General features: G+C 37.6%; 3 protein-coding genes across 5 annotated transcripts; all 3 read left to right on the plus strand.

Annotated features, from left to right (window-relative positions):
- The first annotated feature begins 915 nt into the window (after positions 1–915).
- On the plus strand, positions 916–3,534 carry LOC107698331 (membrane progestin receptor beta-like). The gene is made up of 2 exons (XM_016499290.1): positions 916–1,014; positions 1,628–3,534. The coding sequence occupies exons 1-2, from the start codon at positions 942–944 to the stop codon at positions 2,716–2,718; spliced, it is 1,164 nt and encodes a 387-aa protein (XP_016354776.1). The 5' UTR covers positions 916–941; the 3' UTR covers positions 2,719–3,534.
- Positions 3,535–5,152: 1,618 nt separating this feature from the next.
- Positions 5,153–8,256, plus strand: LOC107698332 (uncharacterized). Its single transcript, XM_016499291.1, has 3 exons — positions 5,153–5,312; positions 5,735–5,810; positions 7,244–8,256. The coding sequence occupies exons 1-3, from the start codon at positions 5,182–5,184 to the stop codon at positions 7,670–7,672; spliced, it is 636 nt and encodes a 211-aa protein (XP_016354777.1). The 5' UTR covers positions 5,153–5,181; the 3' UTR covers positions 7,673–8,256.
- A 639-nt stretch (positions 8,257–8,895) lies between these two features.
- Positions 8,896–14,948, plus strand: LOC107698366 (zinc finger protein 395-like). 3 transcript variants are annotated; one of them, XM_016499340.1, is made up of 11 exons: positions 10,031–10,118; positions 10,292–10,296; positions 10,385–10,503; positions 10,594–10,739; positions 11,169–11,275; positions 12,257–12,456; positions 12,571–12,671; positions 12,861–13,116; positions 13,302–13,391; positions 13,487–13,605; positions 13,835–14,948. In XM_016499340.1, exons 3-11 carry the CDS (start codon positions 10,435–10,437, stop codon positions 13,944–13,946), a joined length of 1,200 nt encoding a protein of 399 aa, XP_016354826.1. In that variant the 5' UTR covers positions 10,031–10,118; positions 10,292–10,296; positions 10,385–10,434; the 3' UTR covers positions 13,947–14,948. The 3 variants fall into 3 exon arrangements, with proteins under 3 accessions (XP_016354825.1, XP_016354824.1, XP_016354826.1); XM_016499339.1 differs by lacking the exons at positions 10,031–10,118; positions 10,292–10,296 and adding an exon at positions 8,896–8,992; XM_016499338.1 differs by lacking the exon at positions 10,292–10,296 and having other exon boundaries at positions 10,003–10,118; positions 12,876–13,116.
- Positions 14,949–15,641: the final 693 nt, after the last annotated feature.

The raw sequence follows: 15,641 nt of genomic DNA on the forward strand, positions 1-15,641 counted from the left end.
TGCAATGAAATGAACGGTGACTTGTGATTCTACCTAATATTTTCTCTCCTTTAAATCTACAGTCTGGGTGCCTCTATATGTATGTATATGTGTGTATATGTATATGTATATGTATGTATGTATATGTATGTATGTGTATATATATATATATATATATATAATGTTCCAAAATGCTTGTAATTGTGTACATTTCCAGAACACGTGCAATATTTCTTCAATTTGAGAAAATCTAATGCAAGTAGAGACTTCAAGATGAACATATTTTCTATTATCAATGTTTAATGTTATCTAGCGGCGAATATACGTACCGTAATGTGTTGTCTATTTTTTATTTTTGAATTTTATTGCTTTTCATTTCAATCAAGCATTCTGCTACAATTAATTTTTGAGAAAACGATTGTTCAGATATCAAAATACTATTGAATTTTATAATGGATTTTATAATCATGTAAGGCTACTGTACAAAGTAGTGTTTTTGAAGTTGTATCCTTTTTTCTTATCCTTGATCATTTTGCTTATTCGAACAGTGAACTGAGTGATGTCTGCGTGTGAACCGAACTGAGTCATTTGAATTATTTGTAACCCCGCCCAGATTCACGGAGCCGGTGGCACAACAGTTCCCTCTGTGGACACTTCGACAGTAGTGATGGGAAGTTCGGTTCTTTTCCGCGAACCGGTTCGTTCGGACAGTTCGATTCAATAAACCGGTTGAAAAACTCGGTTCACCGGTTATTTTACGCTCGACGTAATGACGTCATTGGCGATGACGTAATGGCGTTAAGTCTATCGCGGGCTTAACACATTCAAATATAAAGTAAGTAATCATAACATCAGTCCCGGTTAAATTGAACGATTCGTTCGCGAACCGGACATCACTATTCGACAGGCACAGCGCAGTTGCCAAGGGACAAATGCAAAAAGTCTGAGGTCTTTGGGTCGATATGAAACCCCTTATATCTTTTAAAAAAAATAACCGAGAAGAACGAAGATTGACTTTGATCCGGTTCCGCACAGGTGAGGAGCTGCTAATATATTAGGAACGATAACTAGGCTATTTACTCCCTTTTATTTAAAAATTGGAAGTAAGGATTTTCTTCTTTTTTTTCCACGCATACAGATAGTTTCCGGCGTTTTGAAAGAATGTTTTCTGGTGTATGAAATGTCACATACGCTTGCGCTCTCTACCTGATCAGGCATGATTAAAAGTATAATTTTCTTCTCTTTGATTTGTGTGCTTATTATCTATAAATCTAAACAAGTTTTGCAAACTGGTTAAAATCCTTGTCTGCTTTAACTGCTATATATAGTGAAGTAAGGTGTGGTAGCAGTAGATAATACTAAGCGTGTCGTACTAGGATAATCAAAGAATGAAGATAATGGCTGTGTCTCAAAACATAGTGAGCTCCCTATCTAGACAGCATTTTCAGTGTTTTAGAATATAGAATGCTGGTTTGGAGCACAATGTGAGTATACAATGGTCAATTCAGCCAGGCCAGTTATTAACTTATCAAGCGTAAGAGGTTTAGTTCAGCATGAATCGGCTCTTTGTCTGGCAGAGTTCTGAATCATGGCATGCTGATTTGTCAATATAATTTATCCTCGTGCTGTTTTCTGCTTCTCGTTGCAGCTCGTTTTTTGACACTGATCCAGAGTTTCACCATGTCAAGCGGAGTTTTGGCCCGTCTGAGTACGCTGACTTTGAGTATACAGCAGCTGGGGCAATTGCCACACTTGTCGAACTGGTTGTCCTGTCTACCTTTACCTCAAGCCACCGTACTCGCTTCTGATGTGCCGAGCCTCTTTCGTGAGCCCTATATCTTGTCGGGCTATCGTCCGGTGCATCAGGAATGGCGGAGCTACTTTTGTAGCCTCTTTCAATGCCACAATGAGTTGCTCAATGTATGGACACACCTGCTGGCAATCCCTGCCATTCTACTCCAGTTTTCTTTATTTGCAGGGACATGGGGGCTGACGTTCAACGTGGCGTCTTTGCCTCTGTTTTTGTACGTGTTGTCATCACTTACATACCTCAGTTTCAGCGTGGCCGCCCATCTGCTGCAGTCACACTCTGAACTGGCCCATTACTCCCTTTTCTTCATAGACTACGTTGGTGTAGCTATTTACCAGTATGGCTGCTCACTAGGCCACTATTTTTACTGTTCAGAACCAGTATGGAGGCACAGCCTAGTGGGTGTTGTGTTTCTGCCTGGTGCCGCGGTCCTGGCATGGTTGTCCTGCACCAGCTGCTGCTACGCCAAATTCCGTTACCACCGCCCGTACCCGCTCCGCCGAAAGATCTGCCAGATCATTCCCACCAGCCTGGCGTACATGCTCGACATTAGCCCCGTAGCACACCGCCTGGTCACCAGATCTTGGGACGAGCCGGTGTTGGTGATTCATGCCCTGCAAGTGGTGTTTTTCATGTTAGCGGCTCTGTTTTTCTCTTGTCCTGTTCCTGAGCGCTTCTTTCCAGGGAGATGTGACATTGTGGGCCATGGACATCAGATCTTCCATATCTTCCTGGCTATGTGTACTATGTGCCAGCTGGAAGCAATGTTTAGAGACTTTCTGGTGCATCGGCAGTCTGTTGTAAATGTGCATGGAGAACATTTCATTATGCTGGCTGGAGGATCGTTCTTCTTGTTGGTGCTGTGCAGTGTTCTGACTGCAGTTCTTATGAGAGGAGCTGTGCAAAGGCAACTGAAGAAAAAAGACTGAAAACTATTTTGAAAAGATTTTACTAAGCATATTTGCTTAGTTATATACTGTAGAACCAATAGGTATTTATTAATATAAAAGTTGTAAAATTAAAATTGTTTTATTTTAGTGCATTTATTATGAGAATTGCGATGCGAATTGCAATGCTTTTCCTTCTTTCATTTCTTTTTTATATTAAAAGGCCTACAAATCAAATCAAACTCATACTAAATGGGTTTTTCCCACAAATTCACTACTGAGGATAATCTACCACTTAGCCGACATTCCTCTGAGATCCAGTATTGTATGGCTTTGCATAACTGGCCTGTTTACCTGAAACTGTTTGGAGTCTGGGAATGAGTTTTTCGAAGGCAAAAATATTCAAATTAAGGCGTAAAGCTGGATTTGGCCCAAATTAGAATGAGGGAGAGTTGGAGGGGTGAGGGATAAGGGAAACAAAGAGGCTGCTTTTATTTTGCACCCAGCGTTGTCAGGCAACGGTGTTGTGGTGGAGGAACGGATCAACTCTTGTTTGCTTCTTGTTTATCTTATAGAACTTTCATGCAGAATATACATATTCTGTTTAAAAAAAAAAAACATCTGCAGGCCTGAACAAAAAAATTCATGCTTAAATACTTTGTTTGTCATGGTGTGCTGTTATATACTGTGGGGTCCAACAGTCTAGAACCACACTGAAAATCTAGTAGTCAAAATCTGATTAAAACCTAGAGAAAAATAAAGTTTTATAATTTAAAAAATGTAAAGCAACAAAACACTGTAACGTAAAATGTTACACTGATAAAATAAATAGTTTTTTTTAAACGTATTAAATTTGAACACTGCAAAATATAATCTTTTTTTTTTTTTTCCTTGAACTGTCCTGTAATTCGTCTGAACAAATGTGACCCTGGACCACAAAAGCAGTCTTAATTCGCTGGGGTATATTTGTAGCAATAGCCAAAAATACATTGTATGGGTCAAAATTATTGATTTTTCTTTTATGCCAAAAATCATTAGGATATTAAGTAAAGATCATGTTCCATGAAGATATTTTGTAAATTTCTTACTGTAAATATATTAAAACTTAATTTTTGATTAGTAATATGCATTGCTAAGAACATAATTTGGACAACTTTACAGGCAATTTTCTCAATATTTAGATTTTTTTGCACCCTCAGATTCCAGATTTTCAAATAGTTGTATCTCGGCCAAATATTGTCCTATCCTAACAAACCATTCATCAATGGAAAGTGTATTTATTCACCTTTCAGATGATGTATAAATCTCAATTTTGAAAAATTGACCCTTATGACTGGTTTTGTGGTCCAGGGTCACAAATGAACTTTTAAAATGTATTTATTTTCCCCCCTTGATATATGATGTACTGTATTTATTTCATAACAAATCATTTCTACCTCAGTTTAACCCTGGTGTTTAAACTAAAATGTGCCTTAGATATTGCTTTGTACTTTAATAAAAGTTTACATTAAAATCCATGTAATAAATCTTTGGTGAGTTTTGATTTTAGTTAAGCAAGTTGAATGAGACTTAATATTTGTAAGTAAAAAAGTTACAATTCTATTATTTTAGTGTATCATAACAGTAGTTTTTGTGCAAAGACATTATTGAAATACAGTTTATCATACATCCTTTTTCCATTAGGAGGCATGAACTGAGACAAACGTTTTGTTTTAATTACTGTAGGTATAGATATCATTCAAAACAGAACTAACCCTATTTATATATAAAATCTAAATCAGAATAGATAAATTATACTTTATTATTAAAAATAAGCATCTAAGCTAATTGAATGAACAAGTATGCGAGCGAAGTGAATTGTTTTGAGGGATGTATGGACTAGGCACTGGAGTGACAGGAATCCAGAATGAGGAATTGTGACTTTGTCAAATCCCTGTTGGATCAGTGTGTTCCTGCTGCCAGTAAAGACAAGATGATGAAGGGGGATCTAGGATCGTGTAACTGAGGTCAAAGGTAATTGGATATTCCCTTTTATTCTTTTTTAGCAAACTGAGAAAAGGCGGTTGTTTATAGATATTAGTTTATGAAAAATCTCACACAGATGATGTATAATATCAGTGCATGAATATTAATTTGAAAGATCTGTATGCTTAAGGTAAAGTTTACACTGCTTTTGGTATTACTCTTTAATATTTCTACTTTTTTGGCATTACTTTTCATCCGCTACTGTTTCTCCTTGCATTTTTTAAATGAATAATAGAGTTAACATTGCAGTAACACCTGTCTGTGTTAACATGAAAGAGAGGTGTGACTTGTGCAAGTACTCACCTGTGTAGTCATCGTGTTTGTGAGAACCGTAATAACTGCTTACATTATATTCGCTTTCATACTTTTACTCATTGGCCCGTCAACAATCTCATTGAGAATAGCAGCTGTTACAGATTATTGATTTGACTTTCCTTCAGTTCTTACATTTCAGTCATTACAGAAACTGTATGAAGAGTGATGGCTCCTGTTGAGGAGGGTCTGGTCAGCTGGTTATCAGGTTGTTCTTCCTCCCTTCAGATTAGCATTGTGTCAGCCCTCTTCATCATCATTTATGTCACAGTCTACAGCCTTTGTACAAGCTGTTTCAGGTAAGTCTCGTATTTTCTCTTTTTCATTCGTTCTTTTTTATATATTTACGTGCATATTTAGGAATTTGGTCAGTATCACATTTTGTGCTGATTCAAAACACCCAGGAGAAGGGAGTGATTGTAACAGAATGCTGTGAGCAAATGGGTGGAATGTGCAATGACAGGTTCAGAAGCACAAGTTACCAAGTGCATGTCACGTAGCATGAATAACATTAATGCTTGTGTTATTGTAAGAAAAGCAGAGACCTGTTTGTCAACTCCGGTACCTTTGTGTCTATGTAAACCACAAAGATGGACTGATAGCATCATGTTTGCATGCAGAGACCATGCAAAAAATATCAGGAAAATAAACAGGATCCAAAGTGGTTGCTACTGTGTATCTGTAACATTTGAAATAGTGACTTTTCTTTTTTCGTCTCCAGTATATCTGACAGTGTTTCACCCAGGTATTTGCACAGACGAGAGAAAACAAATATTCCATCTGCACCTCAACAAAATGTAAGAGACTTACATAAGGCAAAACTAATACTTAGAATACAATATATTAATTAGTATTACTCTTGGTTGTTGCTTCAATGGCTTATTGTTCACTATTAAAATATACTGTAAAAAAATTGCCAGGTTGCTTCAAAATGTGTTTCACTTGACAACATCTAAATTACTTTATTTTAAGTCAAAATATTATTTAAAGGAATAATTCACCCCAAAAATGACAATTTGCTGAAAATTTGATAGACGAGTCTGTTTCTTCATCAGAACAGATTTGGCAAATTTAGCATTACATCACTTGTTCACCAATGGATCCTCTGCAGTGAATGGGTGCCGTCAGAATGAGAGTCCAAACAGCTGATAAAAACCTCACAATAATCCACAAGTAACTCACACGACTCCAGTCCATCAATAAAGTGTTTTAACTTTAAACCATTGCTTCTGGCCAAAATAGCAGTCCATATTCCATAATAATGTTTGCATCAGTGACTGTGAACTGTTTTGGACTGTTTGCATATTGAAGAAATATGCATATGATCTGTGCATATTTCTCTCCTGATTCCGACGACGTTTTCTATGGAGAAAGGCAAGCTATATGATGAATAGAGGACTTGTATTCTAGCCAGAAGCAATGGTTTGAAGTTAAAAATGTCTTATTGATGTATATGATTTGTGTATAACAAACATGCAGCTTGTGGATTATTTACATTATTTGCTGCTTGTGAATTATTTTGATGTTTTTATCAGCTGCTTAAAAACTCTCATTCTGACGGCACCCATTCACTGGTGAACATATTGGTGAGCAAGAAATGTTTTTAATGTTCTAATGTTTCAAATGTTCTAAATGTTTTTTTAAAATTCTTTAATATGACCAAATAAACCTGACCAGATTAGGTTACAGCAACAAAAATCATTTTAAGAGTTAGATTGTGCAGAAATAATTATTTATTTGACCATTAGCTTATAGGGATGTAACGATTCACTCAACTCACGATTCGATTCTATTCACAATTTTGATTTCACGGTTCGATTCGATTCACGATTATTATAATTTTTACCGGCTCGCGGTTAATCGTTACATCCCTATTAGTTTATACTGAATACAAAGCATAGTATGACCAATGATGACAATTTGCGTTAAAAGGACAAACTCACTTTTTCCTGCTATGAGACCGTTTGTGGTACACTATTGAACCATATCTATCATATTATGGTCAATTAAAATCATTTAGTGGTAAATTGCAGTGAATCAGCAAGAGAGGATAAGTAATTTCCAGAGAGTTATTGGATTAAAGGAAATTACACTGTAATGGAAAGCATATAGAGAAAGCTAATAATTATTTTTTTTTTTTATAAATCCGGCATAAAAGTCATAGTATGCGATATGAAAAAAAAACTAAATGATAAATAAATATTCTTACAAACTAATGTCCTTGTTGCAGAAACTACCGGAGTCCCAGAGTGTTGAATATATGCCAGATGCCAAGGATCTAACTGATCATATATACTCACTCGTGGAGGCTCAACTGAATGAGGAAAATCCTTATGAGTGCATTAGTGAGCCTCCACTACAGCCTCCATCTGACAAAGCTGAAGGGGAGAATGAGAGCCCTTCTCCAGCAATGACAAAGCCTGATGATAATCACTCCGTCTCAGCCCCCAACAAACCAGTAAACAAGCAGGCAGTGGAGCAGCCTGATGCTTTACCTCAACATCTGACCAACTCAGAACCGACTGCTGTCTATGCTGCAGTGAACTGGAAAACCAAGAGTCAGAAGAACATAGCACCTCTGTTTGATACGGATACTGTGGTTGATATGAGTGATATTGCTAAGGAGGCTGTCCCTCCTATTCCAGACAAACATTTCTAGTATGACAGAAGGCCAACATTTTAATTTAAAATACATTATTTGTATTTATTCACATTTTGCAAGCCTTAAAACAAACTTGCAACACAAACATGTTAAAAATAAATATTTTTATTTATTTATTTGCTTTTTATCATGTGAGCTAATAAATTTGTCCATTCATTGCCATAACTTCATATAAAACTATAAAGGAATCCAACCATGTCTGGGTTATTGTAGGTCAGTGTGAGTCACATGACACAATGCCTCGAGGCAGTACCCAGACTGGATTCAGAGACTGAAACCCAACATGCTTGTGCTGTCCAGACCTAAAATCCCCTTTGGAGGATGAAGTCCGTCGGGCACGGCTGCCGACAGAAGAAAGCTTATAATCCCCAGACATCATTACATGATGAATGCTTTCTTCTAAATGTCTGTGTGTAAATACACAATGCTGAATATTTACGAAATAGACCAAATGATGTAGGTGAAAGATGACATGTCAATGGACTGCTCTGGAAACTGCAGAATGCGGTCTAAACTGGGCAGTTACCTTAGAATGACTTAAAATAATCTGTCTGTCGGTCTATTCACACATAGGCTATATATTAATAAAAATGACATCATTATTATTGTGGAATACTTTTTATCATGTATATTACATTGGAAATAAAAACAATATTTTGAACTATAACTGTGAAACTATTATTTGACTCATAGTACATGATTTTTTTTAATGTTTCTATTTTTGTAAGAGTTGATGCAACATACCAGTATTGGGGGAGAAGCAGTTAAAATAACCCTTTTTTAATAATCTTATTTTCTTATAGGCCTACACCATAACACCACATTATTAAATTATTTTATATTAATAACTATTAATCAACAAGAATAACACTGTGTATAGCTTATAGATATTTTTTTTAATTTACCGTAAATATAACTATCAAAACCTAATTTTTGATTAGTAATATGCATGACTAAGAACTTCATTTGGACAACTTAAAAGGCTATTTTCTTAATATTTTGATTTTTTTTTTGCACCCTCAGATTCCAGATTTTCAAATAGTTGTATCTCAGCCAAATACAAACCATACTACATCAATGGAAAGTTATTTATTCAGCTTTCAGATGATGTATACATCTCAATTAAAAAAAAAAAGTACCCTGGTGACTGGTTTTGTGGACTAGGGTCACACACGCACACACACAAACACACGCACACACACACACACACACGCAAGCTGCGCGAGCGCGACGCACAGCCCCCCCGCCCCCGACTGACGGCAGAGAATCACTGGTGAGCAGCAGACAGCGGCATCTCTCCCTACGAAAACATTCAAGGTAAAATCACTAAACATGCCGGTTTTTCAGTGACGGTCTGGCAAATATTGAGTGTTTATTTTACTGCATGTCTACAGACTTTTCCCACTAAAATCATATAGCCGGTGTTTATGTGAACTGTTCTGATTTTAATCCTACCGCGGTCGTGTCGAGAAAATACGCTGTTTAAAATGATTTGTTTTAGTGTGGCAGTCTAATGCATGTGGCTTAATGGGTATTTATATCAGCATTTTCAAGAATAATGTGCACAAATGTGATTTATTGTATTGCAACTGTCTGTTGTTTTGCCTATTGGATTGTGTACATAAACGGGGGTTGAGCAGAAACTCGTGTACGCACACGTTGTTAGGCGAAGGTGTGTCCTTCGGGGAACCGAGTCAGCCAATCAGAACGCAGCTTCCGCCTCCAGTGGGAAGGTTGTTTTTTGCTGGATGTAAACGCCCATTACGAGAGTCACAGCTAAAGTATGGATCTGGATTAAACAAATGGCATAGTTTAATTTAGCTGTTCCTAATATTCAAACTAGAATAGCATTTCCTGAAGAAAGTGCAAAGTGTTTGCAAGGCAGCAATTTTTAGACAAGCCTTTGTTGTCGGCTTTGGCTTTGAGTAAATGATATGCTCTCAGCAAGCATCTTATTTCCTGTCAGCTTTAAACGAGGCGAGAATCACATAAGTGTAAAGGTGGATATGAGCTGGTAAATACGTTCAAAAAGACAAAAAGCCACAATACAAATAGATGGTATATTATCAAAATAGATGAAAATACCATACAGACTTCGAATTGGTGGTTTCTAACGAATCGGTTGAGTAAATGATTCATTGAGTCACTAATAAAAGACTCGCCTACCGTGTATCCAATCAATAGTATGGAGCTATAGAACGATTCAGCGAATGAATCTTTTTAGTGAATGGATTCAAAACACTCGAGTTGCAATGATGAATCCGAATTCCGATGCGGGATTTGGATCTCTCAATGATTTCACTCCCTAAATCCAGAGTTACAGTATCTGAGAGGCTCACAGTCAGGGGGTGTGTTTCCCTAAAAAAAAAAGTAAAGGCACCGAGCAATATCCGAATGCGCTGCTTATCTATACGCAAAAATCTATCGCGTGTATTCGATAAAGGTATTTTTGATTGTTACATAACATTGTTGTCTTTCTCATGTAATTCTCATATACGAGTAATTAATTTATCCTGAAAGTCTCGTTTAAGTGCTTTAGTTTTTAATAGAGGGTGTTGCTTGTACATTTAATTTATTTATTTTCCACGTTTTCATGGCCTCGTGGCGCTGTCGCAGAGCTTGTGAGTTGTTATAAGCCAGTTTGGCGTTTAGATTAAAACATGCACTGTAAATGCACGGTGTTTTAACAGGCTTTTCCCTGCTTTCTAGCTTTTTGTGCGGAGAGCCAAAGCCGACTGTTTAAGCTGAGAGGACACAGCATGGCAGCGGTGGGATCCAGAGCAGGACTAGACACGATATCGATGTGCACAGAAGGGCAGGACGGATTGGTATGTGTCATAATAAATGATGATATATAGCCCCTGTAACTTGTACATAGATAAAGGCAAGTGTGTAATTGATTGTTTCCAATCCTGCAGGTCTACATGCAGTGTTGTGGCCAGGGAGAAGGGGTGGGTGTGCAGAAGAAGCTGAATGCAGGGACAGAGTGGTCAGCCGATGGAAACGCACAGCAAACAAACCTTCTATCCTTCCCACGGTCTTCCGGTGTGGACTTACCTTACAGGTTAAACTACAGATCCATTTCATCTGTCTAGTTTGTTGTCTTCTAAATATAATGTAATACCAGCCCTTTTTCACTTTAGAACAGTGATGGGCAAACGTGGCCCTTCCAGGCCACTTTCCTGCAGAGATTTGATCCAACCCTGCTATGACTCACCTGCCTGTGTAGCCTTCTAGTAGTCTTGAAGAAAATGATTAGCTGGTTCGGGTGTGTTTGATTAGGGTTGGAGCTAACCTCTGAAGGAAAGTGGCCTGGAAGGGCCAAGTTTGCCCACCCCTGCTTTAGAATAACCCTGACTCTGATAGTGCAGAATTACTTTACAGATATTGTGTGATAATGGTGAAACATTATTGTGGGCAATCTTACTTCATAGATCTGTAATGCAGTGTAATGTAGTCGTGTGAAGAGTTTTTACTCTCTGCCTTATTTCAGAAGTCCTGAGTCGGTGGAGATGGATGAGATCATGGCTGCAATGGTGCTCACCAGTCTGTCCTGCAGTCCAGTGGTTCAAAGCCCCCCGCAGAGGGACCTCCTACCAGGTGAACTGGTTTCTTTTGCAAACCACACCTTGCCAAACACGGAGCACTTTTTTAGTGTATGCTTGACAAACCACTGCAGACAGTTTATTTTAAACAAAGTCTCATCAGATTCTCATCTAGTATATTTTTAGAATTTGGTAGACATTTTTTTAATTTATTCATTTTACTTTTTAATTAAGTGCATCTTATATATTTTCCATGATCTAGTATAACACACAACCCAACAATTAATTGAGCAATTCTTTAGGTTTGTCAGTCTTTCCATTTTTGTATGTTTTATTATTTAGCTTTTTAATTATGCACTCAGTTAATTATATATTTATTTAGTATATTAAATGTTTCAGTTTTATTATACAGTATAAAACACAACCCAACAATTATTTTAGGATTTATATGTTTTTGTCACTCTTTTTTTTTATTAATATCTCTTTTTAATTTTTATATTATAATTTTATTATACAGTGTAACATGCAGTCTAACAATTAATTTAGCAATTTGCTCTTTCATTTTTTTGTCTTATGAATTTCACTTTATACACTTTATATTGAATTATAGAAATATTTGATGATTATGTAATATTTTATACATATATTATACAGTCCAACAAACAAACCAACATTACAACCCAACAACCTGCAACCTGTTACACGTCATTTTTGAAAAAAAAATGTCTTATTAATTTCTCTTTGATGATACACTTATTTAATTATATAAATATTTAATTATTATATTACAATTTTATTAAACAGTCCAACATGCAACCCAACATTACAACCCAACATGTAATTTACCGATTCTGTGGTTTTCTCACTCACTTTTGTAAAAATTAGTTTTATTCATTTAACCTTTTAATCTAACATTTAATTATAAAGTGATTATATGTTTCATTAAACAGTATTACACACACCCCACCAATTAATTTAGCAACTGTATGGTTAAGCGTGTTATTCACACTTCCCCTTTTTTTGGCTGTGACTACAGGGGACATGGAGTGTTGTGGAGGTGAGCTATCTGACAGCGGCAGCAGTGGTTACTGGAGCTGGGACCACGGCAATGTCAGCCCAGCCCCTTCTCCATCGGTCACCGAGATGGACAGGAGCCTGGGCCAACTGACAGACGAAGGACTGCACATGGAGCTGGACCAAGCCGCATGTGAGGAGCCGGAGGCCAGGAGGTGCAAGGTGAGAATGAGAAAACTGTCAGACTGCAGAACCTGAGGGTGAATAGACAGAGTTTTAAGCTGATGTTTTAAAAATACATGTGAGTCACTCTTTGTTTTTCTTTCTCATTCTCAGAGCATGAGCAGGGGAGCATACAGGTGTCTGTGGCCTGGCTGCGGGAAAGTGCTGACATCACGGGTTGGAATGAAACGGCACATTCGCATTCTTCACCTGGGGTGAGTATGTCCTCACACACACCAAACTCTTGGAACAACTGAGATGGCACAGGAACATTATGAAGCATCTTTAAGCAATATCAGTGTTTATGATGTTGAAAAACCATGTATAGTTCTGCAAGTTTACATTATATACTAGGCCTGAAAATAACCTTCAAATAATGCATTGTATTTTTTTCCTTTATTTAGTTTTCTCTTAAACAGTGGGGGCTCAGAGCGGTCACATAGGGAGGAAGACTTCTACTACACAGAGGTCTCGTCTGAAGATGAGGAAACTGCACCTCCATCTCCTGCTCCATCCTTCTGCAGTGGGGCCTGGACCTCCTGCAGCTCCACACAAAGCCAATCCACCCCAGGACCCCAAGATGCTCCAGTCCAGTCAAGCCCACTCAGCCAATCAGCTCCAAGCAGCGTGTGGCAGATCCACACTGAACATCTCTATCAGGTACAGATCAGCTGAGATAACGGCTAAAATCGAGCGGTTTAATTTAAGTCTAATGAACAGATTTCATTTAAGGGGTGAACTATCCCTTTATTATTGATTATAGAAAAAATCAAAATCTTGTAAAAAAAAAAAAAACACTTTGTTAAAGTGTTTTGTTTTTTTCATCACTGTGTTGTTTTCTGCAGGCCTGCGCACCCATTCAGGTGACGGTCTCTCCAGGCTCTCCCACCTTTTGTAGCTGGACCCCATCTGGTGACGTCCAGCAGAAACCTCAGGTTGGTCTGCCTCTCCAGAAGCAGTTAACATCATAGGTGGTGCATTTTAAAACACTTTATGCCATCTGTCCTTTTATTACTATGTTGATCTGTAGATTCCAGCATCTCGCAGCCGGTCAGTGAGTGTTGGAGAACAGTGGCTACAGAGGAACAGCGCCCCCACCAGATCACAGACCATGAGTGCATCTCCCTCCAGAGGGCACTGTTCCTTCAGGTATTATTAATGATCCATGCTCAGTTAAATGCTGCCCTCTGTAGCTAATTAAAAGATCTCTAAGCAAAGATAATTCTGTTAGCGCAGTTAACTTAGTATGTTTTGAAGTCGTAAATATTAATATGACTGATCATTCTGACTACAGTATGTTACACCACAAAAGTTATATAAGATAACAACTGTACATTTTAATTTTTTCAATGTGTATTTATCCCTTTTATGTCCTCAGGAAGGGCCGAGGTGAGGCCAAAAAGTGCCGAAAAGTATACGGCGTGGAGCGGAGGGACCAATGGTGCACTGCCTGCCGCTGGAAGAAAGCCTGTCAGCGGTTCCCAGACTAAACAAAAAAAGACTTTAGGAGACAAGGACGAATCTCCATTTTCTTTCTTTCCTCCAACTCTTTTCCTGCACTGTAGAGGACCCGTCTTTTCACTTTTCTACCTTTTTTGTTTTCCTTTGAGTTAAAAGTGCTTTTGTTATGTTTTCCCCCAAAGTGAACGCTGGTACTAGCTGTTGAGACTGTGGAGTAGTAGGATCCCAACCCTTCAGAGGTGAATTCTGCCCTCTCATGAGACTAAAGTGTAATCCTGTATCTGATCGAGGTGTTTTTCTACCCTAGTCCTGCACTTCATCCATACCTGAGATATTTAAGTGATTGTTGATTTTTGTATACTGTGGACATTGTATTGCTTTGAGCATTTTCATGATGTTTTTCTATTGCCATTTTGTTAGCCTGAAAGGTGTAACAGTGAAATGTCATGTATTGTCTTTTTTTTCCTACGCATTTACCCTGAATTTAGTCACAACTTTTGAGTTTCGCAAAGTTTGACTGAGGTCGTATGCCATAGCGCTTCCTAATCAATCTACACTGCCAGATATAAAGCTACAGTGGTGTTGAGTGAAAGATGTGAATGATGCTGGCCACATTGGTGGCCACAGTATGTTGTCTGATGGAGATAAAAGTGCAGCTATAACCTTTTGATTGAATACCAAAGTGCTATTGCAAAGAGTTAAAGGGAGCTTGACTGAATATTGCCAGGAGAATAGATCGGGCTTGTTTCCTTTTGTACGTTTCTTGTCATCCTTCCAAAAAGTGTTAAGGTCTTGTTACAATACTGGAATCATCCCCTTGATAATATCTAAAAGGATTTGAAAGCGTAACATCATACTGAAAAAAAAAATTATGTATGATTAAAAGACAAGATAAAATAAGCAAATTTCAAAAGCTTGTCATTTGTGCATGACAGATAACAAGAACAATGTAAAATTATTTTATTGGCGTTTTGTGTGCATTTCATGTACAAGTGGAGAGGATTAAAAGAAAAAAACTCACTTTCCAAAAATGCTTGCAGAATGTGTTTGAAATTAAACATATTCACAAATCCAAGATGTCTACACACAAAATCATACATTTATATGAAGAATACTGTAAAGTACACTGAAAGCCTATCTGCTAGTTCTTTCTTTACATGTGGGGTGTCAGTTTTCAAAACTCATAATGTGAGGGAGAGTGTTGAGCACTAAAGATGACCTCAGTGGTATATGTTCATGCGTAAACAAATGCAGAAAGCTGGAACACGTGCTAAACCGAAATGCCGTTATCACCAGGGTTAACCAAACAATTAAAGGCGCCATTTTTGCACCAAACTGATTTATAAATATAATGCTGAATTGTTTTCAAATTCAAACTGATTTTCTGAATACTCCCAATGTTTTATTGTTAGGACAAACTGGGTAATCCCGCTCCCAAACTCACACCACTGGCAGGAAGCCACCCCAACGTTTTCTGATTGGTTAACATGCACGGGCTGAGGTTTTGATTACAAAGCATAAAATTGTCTATTTTTTATTTTTTTTTTCGTGGTATTGCACAAAAATTCGGAGCATAATTTCGAGTGTACACTATAGGGGGCAGCATCGATCCAAAAAAAAACGTCAAAACAGCCCATAGAGATGATCGTTCTTTCAATATTGTGCTACATATAATAAACTATTGATTTTGATAACTCGTTTGATTGCTCTAGTAAATTTTAAGA

The sequence above is a fragment of the Sinocyclocheilus anshuiensis genome, unplaced genomic scaffold, assembly GCF_001515605.1.
Source record: "Sinocyclocheilus anshuiensis isolate Anshui unplaced genomic scaffold, SAMN03320099.WGS_v1.1 scaffold1746, whole genome shotgun sequence".
Taxonomy (NCBI): Eukaryota; Metazoa; Chordata; class Actinopteri; order Cypriniformes; family Cyprinidae; genus Sinocyclocheilus; species Sinocyclocheilus anshuiensis.